This window comes from Lytechinus pictus, chromosome 2 (genome assembly GCF_037042905.1).
Source record: "Lytechinus pictus isolate F3 Inbred chromosome 2, Lp3.0, whole genome shotgun sequence".
Classification (NCBI taxonomy): Eukaryota; Metazoa; Echinodermata; class Echinoidea; order Temnopleuroida; family Toxopneustidae; genus Lytechinus; species Lytechinus pictus.
Window position 1 is genome coordinate 37,446,683 of NC_087246.1, and position 23,129 is coordinate 37,469,811.

The 23,129-nt window shown below is 36.5% G+C and overlaps 1 protein-coding gene across 2 annotated transcripts in view; it reads left to right on the top strand.

Annotated features, from left to right (window-relative positions):
• The first annotated feature begins 3,063 nt into the window (after positions 1 to 3,063).
• The window catches only part of LOC129280144 (uncharacterized), a 34,575-nt gene continuing 14,509 nt past the window's right edge, over positions 3,064 to 23,129 (top strand). Inside the window, exons 1-10 of one of the 2 annotated variants that reach the window (XM_064115698.1) lie at positions 3,064 to 3,283; positions 4,554 to 4,640; positions 5,745 to 5,951; positions 7,480 to 7,539; positions 15,195 to 17,382; positions 17,746 to 17,801; positions 18,942 to 19,049; positions 19,722 to 19,847; positions 20,633 to 20,749; positions 22,817 to 22,936. In XM_064115698.1, coding sequence (XP_063971768.1) covers positions 3,080 to 3,283; positions 4,554 to 4,640; positions 5,745 to 5,951; positions 7,480 to 7,539; positions 15,195 to 17,382; positions 17,746 to 17,801; positions 18,942 to 19,049; positions 19,722 to 19,847; positions 20,633 to 20,749; positions 22,817 to 22,936 — 3,273 coding nt within the window. In that variant the 5' untranslated portion in view covers positions 3,064 to 3,079. The remainder of the gene's footprint in view (positions 3,284 to 4,553; positions 4,641 to 5,744; positions 5,952 to 7,479; positions 7,540 to 15,194; positions 17,383 to 17,745; positions 17,802 to 18,941; positions 19,050 to 19,721; positions 19,848 to 20,632; positions 20,750 to 22,816; positions 22,937 to 23,129) is intronic. The other variant, XM_054916199.2, reaches the window with a different exon arrangement.

Below are 23,129 nucleotides of genomic sequence, written 5' to 3' on the forward strand. Positions count from 1 at the left end.
TCAAACAAAACTTAGAATTTATGATATGAAGAAAAAAATCTCACCAATTCTTCTTTACATCATTATAATCAAGAATATCTTTACCCGTCCGGCGCACGTCCGGAATCATGATGTAATTTTTCACGCACGAAAATAATTGTTTTTCGTGGAGTGGTACATGTATGTGGCAAGTGCAATGCAAAGAAAATGGTAGGTAAATATAAAATAATTTCATCATATTCATAATTTTCATATTTGGAATAGCAAGTGCAAAATTTTCTTGATTGTATTTCCTCTAGTTGTCATTTTTAAAGCACTGAAATAAAGGTGTCCGGCAATAGGATACACTGCCATACAATGTGTATCGAGGGCAAGGCCGGGTGGGATTAACATTTTCGGACCTCTTTTAGGTTGGTGTTTAAATGTGAATGTGATACATTCATTGTTCATTTTTGACAAATTACATCGGTAACATCCTTTTTAAACCTGTATCAAGTATTTAAAAACAATTGTTATCTTGTCATTTTGTTACAATTACTTGAGTATTCGACTTATCCCAAGTACGGGATCTGCCAAACATTCGAACATTGTAAATTTTGCTAATCAATAAGCGATCGGCAGCAAGCCATTCGAACCATTTGATCAATCGATGTTTACTCCCAGGCCTACTGACCACTTTACCATGGTAACTTGGGGAAAACCTTGTTTTTTATCTTGTCAAATATAAGGCTTTTTTTTAATATTTCAGAGGCATAAAATTCACCCATTTTTCCAGTGTTTTAATTTTGCTTGAATATGAATTGCCTATGTTTATATTTTCATTTATGAATATTCGCATTTCTGGTAGAACCATAGTGTTTGATTGGTCAATGTTTAGTCGTGGGTAATGATTGAGTGTGAAAAAAATCTGAGAAGGCGCATTTTATCCACAACCAACACAAGATGGCTCACTGCATCTAGATGGTCACAGACCAATGCGCGGTGCACATACGGTACGTGAGAAGTTTTGTAGCACTAATGCAGTTTCGCACCAGCCGCTTACCAGCATACCTTACCACCAGTAATTGTTCACAAATGTAAAAAGTTATCCAATCACATTTCAAGGTCATTTATATGCCAGGGCTCCACACTAACCCTTTTTTTCTACTGGTCCAACCTATTCATGTCGGACCAGTAGATACCAAGTTTTTCCATTTTTTACTGGTCCGAACCTAAAATCTACTGGTCCCAAAAAATAAAGAAAACATTAAAATAAGGCGCGAGTTTATTTTGCTGTCCTTTCTTGTTACCCCCCCCCAAAAAAAAAATGAAGGAATGAAAGTAAAAAAAGAAAGCAAGACAGAAACAAACAAATAAAGAATAAAAGAAAGGAAGGAAGGAAGAGAAAAGAAAAGGTAAAGAAAGGATAGCTGTGAAGGAAGGAAAAAAGAAAGAACTAAAGAAAGAAAGAAGGAAAGGAAGGAAGGAAAGAAAGAAAGAAAGAAAGAAAGAAAGAAAGAAAGAAAGAAAGAAAGAACAAAAGAACAAAAGAAATAAAGGAATGAAGGAAAGAAGGAAAGAAATGAAGCAAGCAATAAAGAAAGAAAGAACAAAGACAGAAAGTAATGAAAGAAAGAAAGAAGGAAAGAAGCAATGAAAAAAGAAAGGGTAAAAGGAGAGATGGAAAGAAGGAAAAGAAAGAAAGAAAGAAAAGAAGGAAGGAACGAAGGATTGAAAGAAGGAAGAAAGGAATTAAGGAAGAAATAAAGAAAAGGGAAAATGATAGATAGAAGGAAAAAAGAATGAAGTAAGGAAAGGAAGGATTTTTTGGGGAAAAACGGCTAATTTCAGATTGAACAAAAAATTGGTGCCCTATGCCTGTGAACCCATTTACTTTATTATTCGAGGATTATGATGAGAATGGCTCCAATTTGAGGCCTTTACATGAAATTCATGAAATTCAATATTTTCTCACTGTTTTGAGTAAGATTTCTTACTGCATATCTTCTGTTATCAGAATTGCACAGATACACGTAAATGTATGCGCAGACAAGGGGCACTGCACAGACTTGGGGCATCTTACCATACTCACTGAAATGGGAAACACCGTGTGTACAACTCTACCAATATGCTATCAGGAAAGACTGTTGCGTAAACTTGACATTACATTGTAGGGCAGGCATGATATTCTTTCAATTAAATTCAGAATTCTGATTTTTTTTTAATAAATAGTTTTATTTCAGATTTATTATTTTTTTCATTTCTTTTTTACTTGAAATCCTTTGCCCAAGAACATTCTCATGCTCTTTTTTACTACTTTTCAAAGTCAAATGCAGACTCACCTTGAAAAATCTCTTTCGATTTCTTTATTATGCAAGAGCTTGTAACCCCAACCGGGGTGCCTCGGACTTCGTCAGTGACTTAGCGACCATTGACTGTTTTTCAGATTTTTTTTCAGAGGGGAATATCATGCCTGTTGTAGGGTGAAATTTTATTTTAAAGTCACCTAATTAGAACAGTGATTTAAACTATGAAAAGTACTAACCACTAATTTCCTTGAATTTTAAGCCTTGGATACTGTTTTGAATCATTGAATATGTAGTTAACAGACCTGCTAACCAGTCCGTTTTTGGCGTATTTAGTATGTTTTTTCAACCAAAATACGGCAGTACGTTTTTTCTTTAAAAAATATGTTTTTGTATAAAAAAAAATTATTTTTTTATTTTTTTACAAAATCGTAATTTATTGAGAAAAATCATCTCTATATATCTCTATTTCATAAAACTTACACAAATATGGTTATTAGATCATTGTAATTTCAGGTAACTTGTTTTTTTTCAATCATTTTGTTAAAACCAGAGTGAGATATACACATGTTTTTTCATCTGCAAGAGCAGTGCGCATTTAAGCTTGCATGCAGCTTGAGCGCCGCGATGAGCGAGTGCGCCACACATTTTATTATGAAATACACTTTTTTGGGGGGAAAATACACTTTTTTTAATCACAGAATACAATTTTTCATTCCCAGAGGTTGGCAGGTCTGAGTTAATCCATGAGTTAATGAATGGATCAGTAACCACATGATGTTCATTTCAATACAGACATCTTGGAGAGAAGAGGAATGGAATCATTTCAAGTACTCTTTCTGGCTCCCATTCGGCTTTTCCTTGCTGTTGTTCTGGTGATTATCGAGAAAGATGATGTTGTCGTATTCAGGAGGGTGATTAAGATTCTGAAGCTCATCAACAAGAAAATGAAAGGCAGTGAAAGTAAGCATCTCAAAGTATCACATTCGTCCAAGATCATCAGAGAGTTAAAACGACGGGTAAGTTTAATAGACCAGGGGAGTGTTTCATCAACATTTTCATCCGACAAGTTGTCAGATCTGACATCTTTCTCTGATGTTGATTGGCTGAGAGGTACTGTTGCTATGGTAACTGTCGGATAAAACAGAACTTGTCGGATAAAATGTCCGACAAGTCCTTTCATGAAACGCTCCCCAGGGGAGCGTTTCATCAACATTTATGTCCGACAAGTTGTCAGATCTGACAACTTTCCCTGATTCTGATTGGCTGAGAGGTACTGTTGCTATGGTAATTGTCGGATAAAACAGGACTTGTCGGATAAAATCCTTACATGAAACGCTCCCCAGATCTCTTTACTATCTGACATTTTGTGCCTCCACAGTATATATGTTCCACTGGCAGTATAAGCAGGTTTTTCAATCTCGTTTTTATTTTTTCTTCTCATTGACAGTATTGTTCAATGATTTGTTGGTATACAATGAATGTGATATAATTATAAAGAAGATTTCTCATAAATTGGTTGGAGTGATCTTACTAAATCACAAGAAGTCTCATAATTCTGTGATGGTTTGACAAAATTTCATAAATTTGGTGTCAAAAGAGGCACAAGTCAAAATCCATAGAGTGGTTCAGCACGAAATGCAGTGGTTTTAATTCAACTGCGAAAGTTGTTGAGGTGGGGACGTCAATTTCCCCTTTAAAGGGTTCAAACCAAAATGACCTTGCTTCAATACGTTTTTAGAATATTTTAAAGCATTTCTGACAATGCCAATGGATTTATCAGGCAAGGAATCCTATAATTAGACACCAGAATTAGTTCAGTAGGCCATCAAATGAGAAAATTAGGACCTTTTCTACTCCCAATGGACAATGACTAAGCATTTTTTGGCCACACCCTCTCAAAATCATTTCTTTGGCCCCACCTCATTTTTTCACCCAATTATATATATTGTCCTGATTAATCAGGACAACAATCTGCTTTATTAAAACGAGATGGTATTGAAATGTCACCTATTTGTAGCCAACCTCTAATATCACCACTCCAGTTTTAGTGTATATCAGATCTACTTGCCCATGTGATTAGGCGGTTGTTTGGAAGCTCAGCTCTCATAACACTAAAATTCTCTACATTGTGACCTATAAGATGAAGCTTAAAGGTTTAAGTATTGGAACTCCAACCCTTCGATCAAGTTCAAATATCAATCGCAATTAGATTACAATTTTGACAGCATTTTGAAGTTTTTATGATATCCTATTCCTCCTTTGAATAATGTGTTAAACCTGTTACAGATTGTTCTGGACAAGATGGGTCGAAAAGAGACCACAGAAGATGCCTACAGTTTGATTGACAAGTACTTCCCCTATATTAGGATACATGTAAGTAGTAATTCAGTTCTTTGTGCAATTATTGAAAGTAAATATGCACATGTTGTTGGATTTTCTTAAACATGGTTGTAGTACATGCTTATGAGTAGATGGCATTGATTAGCAACAGACAACAGAAACATCAGCTTATGTTAAAAGCTGATCAATCGGCTGCTAAGTTATTGTGACTCCTAACGCACAAATCGTGAAACATGTGAAGATCAGGATGGACATAAACATAATGTAGGAATGTCCTTGCATATGGAATCTAAACAAATAGTAATATGTTTAGCTTCCAAATTCAAGGACATTGAATTGCGTAATACAGGCAAGACTGCCATAGGTGTTCATTGTTTGTGAAAATGGACTGTTCTTGTGAAGAAACGACTGATTTCACACTTAGCATGTGTTCTTGCTATGAATAATTGTTTGATGATGAACGTCAAACATAAGTCATATGAGACAGTGACATAATCTGGTTTTTAGGTAAAGTATTGAAAGTCACAGGATCATTTTATTTATGAAAAGAGCTTGTTCTTGCATGGACTACATTCAAACTTGGCTTGTGTGCACTTGGAAGTCAAGATGATGTGATGTGCTTTGGGGTCACAAAGTCAAAGGTCATAATTTAGTCATGGCTTATTATCACAACAAGTCGTCACCATCCATTACAAAGGCCGTTACTGCGCACGGCGTGTTGCCTTCCCGCATAAAGGCTGTTAGTGCACACTGCATGTCACCTTCCCGCGGAAGGGCTGTTATCGTGCAGTGAACAGTGCGCGTTAACGGCCTTTGTGCGGGAAGGCGACGCACAGTCCGTGCTAACGGCCCTTTCGCGGGAAGGAAAAGCGCAGTGCGCATTAACGGCCTTTGTGCGGGAAGGCGACAAAGTTATAGGTCCTAATCTCATAGATAATCCAAATCAAACTTTGTTAACAAATTAACATGGGAATGGCTGATTAGCTATGAGATTTAGAAAGTATTTTTGTGTGCAATGAATGCATTTGAGATGGCAGAGTAATAAATTTGACTACACACAGTTGTGAATCCATCTATATGTAGTTATCTATTTGACTGAAACAGCTTGGTGTGTCATTGGTTTATTCATTCTTGTAGCCTAACAAGCAGACCCTGAAAGAGAGGAGAGACGGTGTTGATCGATTTCAAACTCAAGAAGTCAGAGAGCAGCTTCTTTCCATCGTGTGTAGGAATGAATACAGACACCACGAAGTACCATCTGCAGAAAAGAAGTTCCTCGTTCAACTAGTGAAGAACTATGTCAGAGAGGTCAATGATGATCTTGCGCCAACCAAAATTGAGCAGGTATGGTATCCGCAGTTGACCTTTCAAAATAATTGTAAAGATGGTCTTACGATGTAGTAGGTATTAATGGTACGCCATGTATCTTTCTTGGGCAAGTGTTGGTCCTGAAAAGGACCACCCAATCTCTAGTCTTATGATAAATAAGAAATACAATTTATTGACTTTTCTGAAGATTGATTTATGCATTTCTTTTTGTCGCTATACATTGTGTTTCAAATAATATTACAATTTGAAAAAGTCCTGCAATTTAAATATTTACAACATGGGATAATTTGTTCACATATATATATATTCTTGGGCTTTAGTTTTTTTCTTTCAGGTGGCAGTATCATTGTTGACAGAGTTTTATGCCTGATTGAGTGAGCACTGCCCACTTTGTATAGCTCTTAGAAATTGGTTCGTGCAAAAATGCTAATTTTACACACATGTCAAGGTAGAAGGGGATAGATCGAACTCGCTGTTCAGTGCATTTCTCATTATTTGCTTGCATTGTGTAGTCCATGGAAATGAAACTGATAAATTGCATCTTGTCTAAATAACTTTGCTACCAAAATGAACATTTTAACCCAAATGTAGGTTTAAAAAAAATTGTGTTTGATTGTGCCACCTCTCTAAGGTCTGTCTATTTCATGTCTGAGGACATAAATGAAACAAATCAATATTATTAACAAGAATTAATTTGGACGTCTCCAGCCTTATTCTCATGCAATGTCCTTTGATAAGGGGTTTATATTTCATACAGTCCGACCTCTCTTATCCGGATACATAGGCCCGAATTGACAAAGTTGGTTTTTAAAACCCTTGTTTGAACCCATGGTTTATGCAGATTTCCTGTATAAACTACGCTTATTTACCGCGTATATTAAAAATGTCCAATGCTGATGTGCGCTTTTGTCACAGTGTGTCAAATTGACACATGTTGCCATGGTTAAGAATGCTATTTTATTCATGAATCCACTGCTTTTACAGTGGGCTCATTAATTCAAACAATGGACTCATGGCAACAGGCGTCAATTTAGCGCACTGTGACCAAAGCGCGCATCAGCATTGGGACACTTTTCGGTATACGCGGCAAATTAAGCATAATTTATACAGAAAATCTGAATAAACCATGGGTTCAACCGGTGGTTTTCAAAACCACCTTTGTAAATTCGGGCCATAGGGACCAGCACCAAACCGGATTTTGTCTTGCCTGCATAGCAGAGCAAGACTATAGGTGGGCATTTTCATGGTAACTGACATTACACGGCACAATCTTACACACCTTTCATTGTGTGTATCTGTAAAACAACAAATGATGGGAGTTTGCTTTTGATAGAGTTAATAAAGTGAACCTTGCTGTATACTCTGATACTAAGTTTTTCAATGTTACCACATTTGTTACGCATCAGCAAGCAAAAATGTGTCGGTAACTGACATTACGCAAAAAGGACATGCAATTTCAGGGTGTTCAGTAAAACTGAAATATCTCATGTCCCTGAGTAGCTCGAGTAATAATTTCAATATGTAAATATATCTTCGTTACTAGGTTAAGATGTGTCAAAATGTGTCTTTTTGGGGCTATGATAATTTTTCCATGACCATGCTGGTAAGTGACATTACGGTAACTGACGTTACACTTAATTTCCAATAGAGATAACACATGGAAGTCAAATGTGTGGAATCATTGCATTGTATCTTCTGTGCAGGGCTTCATATGAAAGTGAGCTTGATGGGGAAGTATACCTGAGTTACTAAGAACATTTCAATGAAAAAACTTTTTCTTTTTCTTAATTCCTTTTCTTTAATTTGAACATTTTATTATTGTTTGTCGGTAACTGACATTACAGATTAACATTTACCAGTGCTATATAATTTCCAAAGAAATAATTTTCTTGGTACTTATATGTAAGATTTTTGTAAATCATAAAAGTTTCATAATACTTCACATTTTAAATTATTGAAAGATAAAAAAAAAATGTTTTACTTACTCGGGGGGGGGGGGGGGGGGGGGTCATAGCAGCAACATGTATTTCTATAGTAATTTGATATTGCATTGACTGTACACATGGATTTTTCTGACTATGCACCCATTTACATATCAGTTTTATTTTGACTTTTTAAACCTTTTCCTTCTTCAACCTTCCCCTCCCCTCAAAAAAGGCAAAATGAATAAGGGTCACCTCCCCTAGGCTACCCCTCCCCGAATCTCATGCAGCCATGCAGTTTTATTGATTTATATTCTGGTCAGTGCAAGCAATGCCTGTTCATATCTGTCGGATTTCAATTTTTATCATAATTTGTTTAATCGTTCTCTTCGCTAATTTCTTTTTTAATCTGTCAACAAAAAATAAACTCCAGCTTCTAAACTGAAACTGAACTATTTGTAAATTAGAAAAAAGACACAGTTTTAGTAGATCCATGCAACATTGATCAGAACTGTCAAATTTCACTTTTCATCTACACTTTTAAACCAAAAACAAAAATTGTATCACACATCTACCCTACTAACAGGTATAAAAACAGGTATAAGAATCCTAGAAACTAAAAAAAGGGGCCCTGGAAACCCCCATTCATATAAGCTTATCAGGGGAGCGTTTCATGAAAGGACTTGTCGGACGTTTTATCCGACAAGTCCCATTTTATCCGACAGTTACCATAGTAACAGTACCTCTCAGCCAATCGACATCAGAGAAAGATGTCAGATCTGACAACTTGTCGGATGAGAATGTTGATGAAACACTCCCCAGATGTTGCAGATTTAGGCAATAGGTTGGGAAAAGTACCGGTACCCTCCCCCCGAAAACCAAAAAAAAAAAAAACTTTTTGTCTGATACAAACAATTAGGTACTTGGTAAGTACATGTACATATGCAATTTCACAGTATTTTTTTTTGCACAATGGGAATGCAACTTTCTTCATAATTTTATATAGTATTCCTTGTGAACTATACCTTTTTAAAGTCAATAGCAAGCTCCTTCTGGTGTGATTTAATTAAGTGAAAGACTTAAATAACAAGTATACAATATTTTTACACCATGAAATTGACCACATCTGCATTTCACTATTGGTAACCAACGTTTTATCATGGTAACTGACATTTCATCTCGGTAACTGACATTACATTTTCCACTTGGTAACTGACATTACACATATTCAATGGTACCCTATGGCTTGATTGTTAATTGATTATCTTTAATTTTGGTGTAGAATGGAGGGGTGTTACCTAAGGAGGAAATCTACCAAGTTTCATATAATATATCCTCTTTTCTGGAAAATGAGAAAAAAAGGTCATGTTTTTGGTAACTGACATTACATACCATATCACATACTTCATCAATATTTTTTTATCAGATAAATGAATTACTGGTGATTCTTTCTATGGGATTTATAAAGTGTCATAATAGCAAGCTAAATCACAGGGGAAAACATCCTGATCAAACCTGTTCTTTAAATATCTGTCAGAACAAAATATGTATCAATATACCATTTTCAACACTAATTTGTATCCATACTTTGGCGGCCATTTTGAAATAAAAAATGGCTGCCAGAGTCGAAAAAAAATTGTCTCAGAAACTTCAGGTCTTGTATTATTAAAAAACATAAAGCATTTGACATACATATCAATTTGATTTTTTTGCCTCTGTGTCCCATCTGTGGTGAAAATGCCCAGGTGCTGCTTTTCTGATGGCGGCGATGGCTGCGGCATCAACATTGAAATTTTAACCAAGGTTAAGTTTTTGAAAAGTCATCATAACTTTAAGTATGTGGATTTAGTTCATGAAACTTTGACATAAGGGTAATCAAGTATTACTTAACATTCTGCTTGACTTTCAGGTCACATGACCAAGGTCAAAGGTTATTTAGGGTCAATGAACTTAGACCATGTTGGGGGAATCAATATCGAAATCTTAACCACGGTTAAGTTTTTGAAATGTCATCATAATTTGGAAAGTGTATGAACCTAGTTCATGAAACTTAGACATAAGAGTAATAGTGTATCACTGAAGATCCTGCCTAAGTTTCAGGTCACATGACCAAGGTCAAAGGTCACTTAGGGTCAATGAACTTTGGCCATGTTGGGGGAATTTGTGGAATTGTCGTCATAACTTTAAAGTTTATGGATCTAGTTCATAAAACTTGGACATAGGAGTAGCCATGTATCCCTGAACGTCACATGACCAAGATCAAAGGTCATTTAAGGTCAATGAACTTTGGAAATGTTTGGGGTATTTGTTGAATTGGCATCATAACTTAAAAAGCTTATGGATCTTCACATGTAGTTTATGAAACAGACATAAGGGCAATCAAGTATGAATGATTGTTTTGCACACATCTTAGGTCACATGATCATGGTCAAATCAAATGTCATTTTTGGCCAACGGACATAGTATTTTATTATCATATGAGTGTTTTCTTTTGTTAATAATTATTTAATATCTGTTTTCAAAGTCAGCACTGCTGCTATATCGAATTGCGTAGTGCAGGCGAGACTGCTAGAGGTGTTCCACTTGTTTTGAAAGTAACTTTGCATGACATTTAAAATGTATTTGGTGCTCACTTGAGCGGAAACTAGTCGACATGCGTATTGTCATTTGCTTTTAAAATCTTGTATCAATATAATTATACTGATGCAGAAAGGCTTCAAAAATTTACAAGGATTTCAAGGGTATACTTATTGATACGCACTGTATTTATAAGCAACTGATTAGTGTTTACTCATCCCTATATGATTCTTTTCATTATTACAATTTGCTAGGATTGCTTGGTCTGTTATCATCTTTATTTTCTCCTTAATGTTATGAATCAGTTTTTAGTGTGTCACAAAATACTCTTGTAGTGTATTAGTGTATAGGGGAGACCAGGGTTAGTTCGAAAATTTTTGACAAAAATGGCTGTAAAATCCAAACAGATTTTATTTGAGAAACAATCAATGTATCAGCTTGAAGCATATATCTAAGGGCTTCAAATGTACCCCATAAAATGTTTAACTCTATGATGGTTACAGAAAAAAAAAATCGACCTTGAACAAGACCATCGCAAGTGTTCCAACTTACCCCATATCGGGGTAAGTTGGAACACTGAATGGTCAATTAAGAATTATACTTAAGGACGTTCCACAGTTAAAATGAAGTCCATGTCTTTTTCACCAAATTTTGCAGAGAGTTACTTTGGTATCTATACATTATGAAAATGCAAAAAATAATATAGGTTCATGTGCTTATTTTTTTTCTACGGGTCTTCAAAGTCGCCGTATTTGAATGATATGAAATGTTGCACAATCAAGAGAATTATGCCTCTCTTAGACCTCACGAATTCACCAAATGAGTTTAAGTCATCTTTACTCAGTGGATAACGCATCAAACTTCATAAAACTTTCAGGATATGTAACTTAGTAGATACTAAAGTAAGAGAAAGTCTTTTAATTGGTAAAACTGTATCTATTTGGAGTCAGCAGCGCCCTCATTTGGCAAAAATGGTGCAAAAACTCGGAAAAAAACAAATATTCAAAGACGTGAATCTATTCAAAAATTTAAAAAAGTATTTTGTAAGCTGCACTTTTTTCAAAATCCATGTCATTTTCATCAAATTCTGCTAAATTGTAGAGGAATGCATATCGAAGGTGTAGGGAAGTTAAAAATATGGGGTCCATGTGCTCGTTTTTTAACTATGAGTGTCCAAAGTGATGCGAGTTGTCTTGAAAATCGCCTAAAATGCGCCGAAAACGTGCAAAAGTCTAATAATACCGTCTAAAATGCAAATGGTCCATATTTCGCTCCCAAACATTCAAAATCCATGTCATTTTCATCATACTCTCTAAATTTGTAGAGGAATATATTCTAAAGCCGTTAAAATATTTAAAATATAGAGTCCATATGCTCATTTTTTGATCATCAGGGTCCAAACTGTTGCGAGTTGGCTTGAAAATCGCCTATAGTGCGCCGAATTCGCCGAAAACGTGCAAAAGTATAATAATACCGTCTAAAATGCGAATGGTCCCGTATTTCGCTCCCAAACATTCAAAATCCATGTCATTTTCATCATACTCTCTGAATTTGTAGAGCAATATATTCTAAAGCCGTTAAAATATTAAAAATATAGGGTCCATATGCTCGTTTTTTTAGTTATCAGTGTCCAAACTGTTGCGAGTTGGCTTGAAAATCGCCTAAATGCGCCGAAAACGTGCAAAGGTCTAATAATACCGTCTAAAATGCAAATGGTTCCCGTATTTTGCTACCAAACATTCAAAATCCATGTCATTTTCATCATACTCTCTGAATTTGTAGAGGAATATATTCTAAGGCCGTTGAAATATAAAAAAATATAGGGTCCATGTGCTCGTTTTTAAACTATCAGTGTCCAAAGTGTTGCGAGTTGGCTTGAAAATATTGAAATCCACCTAAAATGCGCCGAAAACGTGCAAAAGTCTAGTAATATTACCGTCTAAAATGCGAATAGTTCCGTAGTTTTTCTCCCAAACATTCAAAATCCATGTCATTTTCATCATACTCTCTAAATTTGTAGAGGAATATATTCTAAAGCCGTTAAAATATTTAAAATATAGAGTCCATATGCTCGTTTTTTAATCATCAGGGTCCAAACTGTTGCGAGTTGGCTTGAAAATCGCCTATAGTGCGCCGAATTCGCTGAAAACGTGCAAAAGTCTTATGATACCGTCTAAAATGCAAATGGTTCCCGTATTTTGCTACCAAACATTCAAAATCCATGTCATTTTCATCATACTCTCTGAATTTGTAGAGGAATATATTCTAAGGCCGTTAAAATATAAAAAATATAGGGTCCATGTGCTTGTTTTTAAACTATCAGTGTCCAAAGTGTTGCAAGTTGGCTTGAAAATATTGAAATCCACCTAAAATGCGCCGAAAACTTGCAAAAGTCTAGTAATATTACCGTCTAAAATGCGAATAGTTCCGTAGTTTTGCTCCCAAATATTCAAAATCCATGTCATTTTCATCATACTCTCTAGATTTACAGAAGAATATATTCTGATGACGTTAAAATATTAAAAACATGGGGTCCATGTGCTCGTTTTTAAGCTATTAGTGTCTAAAATGTTGCGAGTTGGCTTGAAACAGCCCAAAATGCGCCGAAAACAAGTAAAAGTCTGATAATACCGTCCAAAATGTCTAAAATACGAATGGTTCCGTAGTTCTGCTCCCAAACATTCAAAATCCATGTCATTTTCATCATACTCTAGATTTGTAGAGGAATATATTCTGAAGACGTTGAAATATTAAAAATATGAGGTCCATGTGCTCGTTTTTAAACTATCAGTGTCCAAAATGTTGCGAGTCGGCTTGAAACAGCCCAAAATGCGCCGAAAACAAGTAAAAGTCTGATGATACCGTCCAAAATGTCTAAAATACGAATGGTTCCGTAGTTCTGCTCCCAAACATCCATATTAAAAATCCATGTCATTTTCATCATACTCTCTAGATTTGTAGAAGAATATATTCTGAAGAAGTCAAGACATTTAAATTATAGGGTCCATGTGCTTGTTTTCAAATTATCAGTGTCCAGACTATTGCGAGTTGGCTTGAAACAGCCCAAAATGTGTTGAAAACAAGCAAAGTCTGTTGATATACCGTCTAAAATGCGAGTAGTTCCGCAGTCTTGCTCCCAAACATTGAAAATCCATGTCATTTTCATCATACTTTGCACAAAGATACTTTAGCACCTGAATATTCCAAATATACACAAATTAACATGGGTCCATGTGCTTGATTTTTTGCTATAGAGCTTCAAAGTTAACCCAAAATGGATGTTCTTAAGAATTGTGCATCCAAAAGTATTTGGCATATTTAGACCTCACGAGATCACAACAATGAGTTTAAAGCTATATTACTCAGTCAAAATCCATGAAGATTTCATCAAATTTTGTAATATGATTAACAATTGTATCCGTAAGATGGATGATTTATTTATATTGTTGTCAATTGTTTGCTCATTAAAGTCTAACAACACTCTTAGTTCTCAGAAATTGCGGGAAAGATACTCAACGTCAAGCATTTCAAATTTCAATAACAAACTTGAGAAGTAAAAGAAATGCTGCACTTTAGTCAAAACCCATGTCATTTTCACCAAATTTTGCAAAGTTCAAGTAGAAGAAGGTATACCAAAGAGGTGCAAACATATAAAAAATATGGGTTCATGTGCTTGTTTTCAAACTATCAGCACTCTTATTAGAGCAAATTTGCTTCTTAAAACACCCTTGAAAACGCGCCAAAAGCTTTGTATCTATGTGAGGAAAAATTCCGAACCAATTCAAACTCGGGGTCATATTCATCATACTTTGCAGCACTACAGAGAAACTATTTTGAAATTGTAGAGGAATAAAAAAAAATGGTCCATGGAATAATTCTAGTTTATTAGCTTCATAAAATAACACATCAGATCTGAAGTTAGTGCAGATAAGGAGAAAACTCAGCTCACATTACCTACAGCTAGCTGGTTAAATCACCAGTTCATCCATTGTGACGTCAGCGCGCAGAGTGTAAAATATGCGCAGATCATGATGCGCACAAACATAACTGTGGAACGTCCTTAAACTACTTACAACTGTAATATTACATGGTTTTAGCATATTTGCTTTTTTTTTTTCAAGTTCAAAATATTAAAAGTGGATTTGTTGAACTTTATGTTTTCTATTATACAGCCACTCACTGTGTAGTAGAATTCCGCTTATTTGTGTGTGTTTGATTTTACATGCAATTAAGTGTACTATCAGCAATTTCTTGTACTTCTGCATCAAAGTTACATGACAAAAATTAACTGTTTATATTTTTTTATTAATTATGCAAATAAGCATATGAAATTGCTCTAAATTTTGTATGTTTTTGCCTTTAACTCTATTCATTAAGCTAGTAGATTTCTGGTGAGAGTATCAATTTTTACCTTTACAACAAATATCCATAAAAAATTGCAAAAAATGTAATTTCTTATGTATTTTTTTCTAAATTTGTATTTCTTTGTTTTTTCAAACCTTTGTTTTTAATTGATTTTTCCGATGAACTTTGCCGGGGACTCTTTTGCGATCATAAATAGCATAAAATAAATCCATTTGAAGCAACAAAAGTAAAAATAGTCATACATTTATGATTTTTTGTTGAAAGATTTTTTGATGAAAGATAACAATCTTTCATTATTTAGAGATTTATATAATTGTGAAGAACTTTTTCTTCTTATGTTGAGATTAACGTGTAATCTTCTGTTAATACCCTTTATATTGTCTTTCCCTTGCAGTTGTCTTCACACAATGGTCGTTTTCATTGTGATGTACATGATTTCTTCAATAATGGAAATTCGGAAAGAAAGGGCATTTACAAGAGACTTGTCTCACTCTGCATGGCTGGTCCTCCTAGCGAAAAAGATCTGTATAGCCTTCTCCGGGAAATCTGGAATGAAGATGGTCCAAAGCGTGGGAGAACAAGAAGAAGAAAACTGCGAGGGGATGAGGAGGTTGAAGAGTTGGACAATGTTGGGGAGAATTTGGATGGAAGAAGAGAAGAGGAGGCAGAAGATTTACAACAAGGAGCTGTGTTTTATCAGGGAGATATTAGTACACCAACCTGTTCAGAGAATGGGGTGAGGAGTCGACAGATTGCGGATAGTCTGTATTTAAAAATCATGAAAGAGGTTATGGAATCCGATAATGAAGCTGGAAATGAGGAAACTAGAAGGAGCAGGGTTTTTGGCCGGAGTGACTTAAGCAACAGAAGCAAAGATCTTGATCAGAGCATGGAACAGTCATATTGTGTTACACAGGATCGTGACCGTGACTTCATAGAATCAGCTTACCCGAGCAGATCTGGGATTAGATCGAGGCGACAGTCACCTCATGCTAGGAGTGATGTACCTCAACCTAGGACGTCAACACTGGGTGCGGACAGTCACCGTTATCAAACAAGGAAGCTGTCACCTGGTGGTGAAAGAGATTATAATCAATCAAGGACCCCATCACCTGGTGTCTTCAATGATCGTCATCAACCTAGGAGACATTCACCCAGAGATCTTAATAGATCTAGAGGACAGTCGCCTGATGGTCATAGCAGAGCTCTTAATCAATCTGGAACACCATCGCCCAAAGCTGGCAACCATCTTGGTGTATCAAGGACATCATTACTTGATGATGGTAGTCATTGTAATCATGCTAGGAAGCAGTCACCAGATGCTAACAATCATTGTACTCAATCTAATAGACATTCAATTTATGAGAGCAGGGTCTTTAATGAGTCTAGTAACCAGGCTCCTGTGATTAGCATAAATCTTAAGTCTAGAAGACAGTCACCGAAGAGGCAGGCCCCAGACAATGTCAGAAATCTTAAGTCTAGCAGACAGTCACCAAGGAGACAGGCCCCTGATGATATCAGAGATCTTATAATGACCCCTGATATCAGAGAGCTTGGTCATTCTAGGAGACAGTCTCCAAGGAGGCAGGCCCCAGATGGTATCGTATCTCTTAATGAGTCTAGCAGACAGTCACCAAGGAGACAGGCCCCTGATGATATCAGAGATCTTATAATGACCCCAGATATCAGAGATCTTGGTCATTCTAGGAGACAGTCTCCAAGGAGGCAGGCCCCCGATGGTATCGTATCTCTTAATGAGTCTAGCAGACAGTCACCAAGGAGACAGGCCCTAAATAATATCAGAGATCTTCAACTGGCCCCAAATGATATCAGAGATGGAAAAGATTCTAGGAAACAGTCACCTGGGATACAGTTCCCTGATGATATCAGAGACATTAAGACTAGGAGACGATCCCCAAGAAGGCAAGCCCCTAATGATATCAGAGATCTTAATGAGTCAAGAAGACACTCACCTAGAAGACAAGCCCCTGATGATATCACATCTCTTAACAAGTCCAGGAGGCAGTCACTAAACAGGCAGACCCCTTATGATATCAGACGTCTGAAGTCAAGAAGACAGTCACCGAGAAGGCAAGCCCCTGATGATATCATAAATCTTGATGATTATGGGGGACAGTCACCAAGGAGGCAGGCCCCTGAAGATATATCTCTTAACGAGTCTACATGTAGGCGAGAGTCACCAAAGAGGCAGGCCCCTAATGATATCAGAGATCTTAATGAGTCAAGAAGACACTCACCTAGAAGACAAGCCCCTGATGATATCACATCTCTTAACAAGTCCAGGAGGCAGTCACTAAAGAGGCAGACCCCTGATAATATCAGACGTCTGAAGTCAAGAAGACAGTCACCAAAGAGGCAGGCCCCTGATGATATCAGTCATCTTAAGTCAAGAAGACAGTCACCGCGAAGGCAAGCCCCTGATGATATCATAAATCTTGATGAGTCTAAGAGTCAGTCCCCTAGAAGTCAAGCCCCTAATGATTTAAGAGATTTTAATGAATCTAGAAGACAGTCACTGAGGAAGCAGCCCCGCAATGATATCAGTCAAGATAATCATGAAGGTGAGAATAAGAATAAAAGATCTAATTTTATATGCTAATAATTAATTTTAATAGAGTGAACCCAATTTTATCTTTTCATAACACTTTGTCACCAATATCTTAGTCTTTATTCCAAGTTTCATCCGTGCATATTGCCTCTTATTGAAAAAAAAGGGAAACAAACAAAAGTATTCAGTACTGCTGTCATCTAATTGAGAAGAGAAAATGCATAATAATGACTTAATTTGTTTAGATTCAAGAACTCTATCTATCTATATGTCTCTCTGTATCTCTCTCTTTTAGCTGGCCATATCAATTATTTTACCATAATTTTTTTCAGTAACTATATGTATTTTTTTCTGAATTATTCATTTTAATATCAAGGACCTGATGAAGATATTGAGGAGCCAATGGACACTGATTCTGATGACTTTATTCTGGTGAGTAGCTCTGGCTGGTGGTGTAGAGTTACTGAAGTTAACAGCTTATATTATTATGAGATGTGTAATTTTGTGCCTACAAAGTAATATTCATCCCATTGACTACTGAATTACCCAGTTCCCATAATCTTTGAAATTGTATCACCTAAACTGTAACAACATTGAATACTTCAAGAGAAATATCAGTATTGGGTTTGAAAGACAAAAAAGTGTGAATGTCAATGCCTGTAAGTAGGAAAGAGGGACAGAGGTGCAGTCGCCCCTTTATTAAACTTGTTAGAAATTGTCAAATACCAATTTTTTCATTTACAAGTTTTCAACAAAAATTCACACATTAGTGTGCATCGAAATCTTCAATATCAATTAAAATGCTCAAAACATCTCCGTGATCATCTCGGTGACTCATGTCCCTTACTTACAGAATAGTATAAGAGTTCTTGTATAGCGCATATCACATTATGATATGACGTCCCTATGCACTTCCAAAGGACTTGGATATTATAACCCCGGCTTTAGCCCCACAGCCTTTAACAGCGCGGAAGCATTTCAAGGAATGAATTCCTGCCAGGTACCCATTTACCTCAACTGGGTTGAGTGCAGCATGATGTGGATGAATTTCTTGCCGAAGGAAATTACGCCATGGTTGGGATTCGAACCTGCAACTGTCTGTTGCATAGTCAGGAGAATAATCCACACGGCCAAAATGCTCCACATGTGTTATTGACTGTTTGAAATATTCTTGCACCTCACCCCTTTTTGATGATATGTTTAAGTTCAATAGTTCTGTCCATACCTACCCAACTCGTACATCTGGAAACTTTCATCTCACAAACCCCAGACTGTTAATTACCTCTAAATCAATTCGACATCAAATGTAAAGTATATGCCCTCACCATTTTTTTCCTTCAAATTATGTATTATGTTTATATTGTATGCATCATGAATTATTTTGTATATTACAAACAATGTAAATATTTTTGATAATGTATTGTGAACGCAGAAATAAAAATAAAACAAACAAACCCCCAGGAGAAAAAAATGCTGCGTACTGCCATATTAGTGTCTCAGTTACGTTATGTGAACCCTTGGAATTGGTTTCCTTGTTGTGATTGCTTGTTTATCATTATTTACTACACGCAGGTTCAAGGGGCAGCTTGTAAGCAGGAACAGGAATCTTCGGAAATGACCTTGTGTAGGCCAAGAAGGTGTTCTGTAATCCTAAAAGACTGCAAAGATTTATGCAGTGAGGTATGATAAGACAATACACAATTATTCCCAGACGTTTCTTTCTTGCCTCTGTCATGTATAAATATTTTGAAGCCTTAGAATTGAAACATTCACAGTTCACCTCAGATGTGTTTGTCTTTTCAGTCATTCAGAGCTGCCAAGTAGTACGAATATTCCGTATTTACATGTAGTACTGAAATTTGAAAAAGAATACTGATGGTTTCATGCAAAATACTGATTTCTAAATTAACAGTTTTATGTGTTGTCCTATGGTATTTCTTAGAAAATACTGATTTCCTCATTAAAATACTGATTTTGATTTTGTAACACTGAAATGTTCTTGTGTAGGTTTGCAGCTCTGGTCATTTGACTCAGCGATTTATATGTTGATGATTTGGGGGAATACACAAGTTCATGTTCTGCTGTGATGTCTGTATACTCCAAACTGCACAAGACTAGCTTTTCATAATGCTGTTTGTAAAGTCATGCATGAATTTTTTAAATACTTTATTTGATTTTATTTATGAAGCAGACTTCCTGCTTCCTCTTTGCTGACTCTGTGCAGAAATTAAGAATCGAAAGAGAGAAGACAGAAACTGAGTGGATGTTTTTGGTTTAAGGTACCTTATTAGAAGTCACATCTATGGCTTCACTTTAGCTTTCCTGCTCCCTCCTTCCTTTACCTTTATGCAGAAATTGGGAGAGTGGAATGTAGCGGAATCACTGAAGGTCACTAAAGGGCATTCACCATCGAATGATCTCCCATCCAGACAGTTACGTTTACCACCTTGTTCTATTATGAAGGAATTCCACACAAAGGTAAATGTATATGCAGTAGATAAAGACGAGACAGGCAGTGTTTTTTTAAGTAATAGGTGAGAGAACTTGAAGTGAAAATTGTACATGGAAACGTAATAATGCTATTACTGGCTGATTCATAATGATAAATTTTGAAGATTGATTTTTTAATTTTAAGAAAATGATGAAAATTTATAATGCACTGCAATATATGCAGTTTACTTTGTGTATTTTTTTGTTCCAATTTCTGTAAAATTTGTCTTTTAGACGGGAAATTCTTGAAAGCTGATTTCATTTTGATTCTCGTTGTATAGGATATCAAGGAGTGAATTAGGCTGATGATTAGCCGAAAATTCTTCAAAATAACTTCACCCAAAGTTACCACCATATGCAGAAAACTATCTCCAAATTTTGGAAAAAATTTTCTATTCATTGTGTCACCAAATTCATTCCATCCCTCATTTGAAAATAGTTTGGCCTAACAGCACTTGAATCTACATTTGATTAATTGGTTTCCTGACATTTCTATCGTGTAGCATTCTAAAGATGGTATCCATGCATTCTTATAACGGATACACGATAATTATATGTGCAATATCTAGCGTAATACAAATCTTTCCTTTGTGATGGTTTGGCTAAAGAGAATTAAAGCCTAGTTGCTCTATGTAGATAGACTAATCATGTGATGTAAGGGTAACAACCACTCTTAACGTACCACAGTCGTTCATGGCCACCGCACGATGTTTATAGAGCATGTAGATGCAACTTTCTCAAGTTGATACTTCCTTTTCATTTATTGATTTCAGGGACAAGGTAAAGGAGAACTGTCAGAAGTAAGACAGAGATCTTCACCACCAAGGACTGAAATGAGCCACACTTCTTTCATGGCTATGCTTGGCTTGACCCCAACATCGAAGGTCAAGGTACAAACTTACAATGTAATCTTGTATTTTTTGCTTTGTAGTTCATGATTTTGTAAATGTAATAAAATATTTCCTGGAAAAGTTTTAGTAGCAAAATGTATGTTGATCTGAAAAAAAGTGGCAAATCGCCTTTTATGAAGATCATGGATTCTAAGCACAATCATATCGGTATTCCATGATTTCTGGCAAATTTATTGTAATTGAGCACAAAATATGACAGTTGATTTTGACTTGTATGTTTTCCAGGGCATATTTAATTGCCCTTATCATGCATACTAGTAATGTACACTTGCGTACACTTATTGTATCCCCCGAACAGAGTTCGGAGGATACTATGGATTTGGCCTCATCGCGCCGCGTCTGCCGCCGCAGAGATTTCCTTGTGAGCACTTTATCGGCTGCATTTCTTCTATATCATCTTCAAATGTGGCATGAAAGTCGAGTATGGTATATCGAAGCCGCCTATTGATTTTGGTGTGGGCGGAGACATCATTGCCATGGTAACAAGAGTTTTTGTGGAAATAGCAGAGATGTCCTTGTAAGTGCTCTACCAGCTGCATTTCTTCTCGGATCATCTTTGAATGTGGCACGAAGGTCCATTATGGTAAAGCAAAGCCGCCTATTGATTTGGTGTGGGCGGAGACATCATTGCCATGGTAACAAGAGTTTGTGTTGAATAGCAGAGATGTCCTTGTGAGCGCTCTACCAGCTGCAATCCTTCTCCGATCATCTTAAAATGTGGCATGAAGGTCCATTATGGTTCAGCAAAACCGCCTATTGATTTTGGTGTGGGCGGAGACATCATTGCCATGGTAACAAGAGTTTTTGTGGAATAGCAGAAATGTCCTTGTGAGCACTCTACTAGCTGCATTTCTTCTCTGATCATCTTCGAATGTTTCATGAAGGTCCATTCTGGTAAAGCAAAGCCGCCTATTGATTTTGCTGTGGGCGGAGACATCGTTGCCATGGTAACAAGAGTTTTTGTGGAATAGCAGAGATGTCCTTGTGAGCGCTCTACCAGCTGTATTTCTTCGATCATCTTCAAATGTGGCATGAAGGTCCATTATGGTAAAGCAAGCCACCTATTAATTTTGGTGTGGGTGGAGACATCGTTGCCATGGTAACAAGAGTTTTTGTGGAAATAGCAGAGATTTCCTTGTGAGTGCTCTTCTGGCTGCATTTCTTCTCCAATTATCGTCAAATTTGTCATGAAAGTCCATTATGGTAAAGCAAAGCCACCTAATGATTTTGGAGTGGGTGGAGACATGGTTGCCATGGTAAACATATTTTTGTGGAAAACTTGGTAAAACCTGTAACTTCTGCTTTTTTTCCAGTTTGTCATAACAGTTGGCACACAGAAGCAATATTAGAAGGTGAAGCGAAGATGCCTTTCATTTTTGGTGGGGGGTCTTAGGGTTAGGTTTACAAAATATATCCAGATTACTCTATAATTGTATTCCCCAACAGGTGATACTGGACAATACTTTAGGTTCTGCAGAGTCACGCTGCTGCGTGACTCTGCAGATGTGGTACCTCTGCAAATTTGGTACCCACAGGCAAAATGTGGGCAGGGTCATTGTCGCCATGATAATTGTATTTATTTGTCAAATTTCTGTGTGAGCTCTATATATCGCAATGACGGATGACGCGGTTGGTTCAAGGGATACATGTGCTCGGCTGCGCGACCCGCCGAGCATCTCTAGTTTTAGTGTTCCTTAGAATGAAATAGTACACAGGTGCTACAAACTTTCATTTTACACATACTCGATATCATGATAAATCTTATCATTAAAAGATCAAAGCTGTTATCAGTGATCACCGAAATACCAAACACTATTTTCTATTCGATGGGCAAATCTTCGAATTGTAAAATTATTAAATTTGTACCGAATGGACTGCAACCATGTGGTATCAGATGCCATATTTTCACCAGGATAGCAGTATTATGAGTTACCAATTTATTTCCATTTGTAATCAGAATGTGAATTGTTGATTAGGTGATGTCAACATTGTGTTAACCCTTAAACCAACTCACAGCTTGATTTTGATTGTTGTTTCTCAAACCAGGTGTCAGACACAGCAGTTATCAATGAAGTGAAACAAAGATCTCAACCAATTACCAACACTGACTCGCCTTTGGGAACTCTTCGTCTGCGTCGATGTTCGGTTGTCATGGTAAAGCTTGAGGTAAGAATTCGCCCCTCATAGAGAAGTGAAATCTGTCTAACTAGTGACCTTCTCAGCTTTCAGCTATTGGGAAGGGGGGGGGGGGCACTGATTGGCTCAACCAACATGAACAACATTCATTTAACATATGTATTACTTTTCATGTATTTACCGAGGCATATTCTGCTATTATCGTAATAGTATTGCACATATC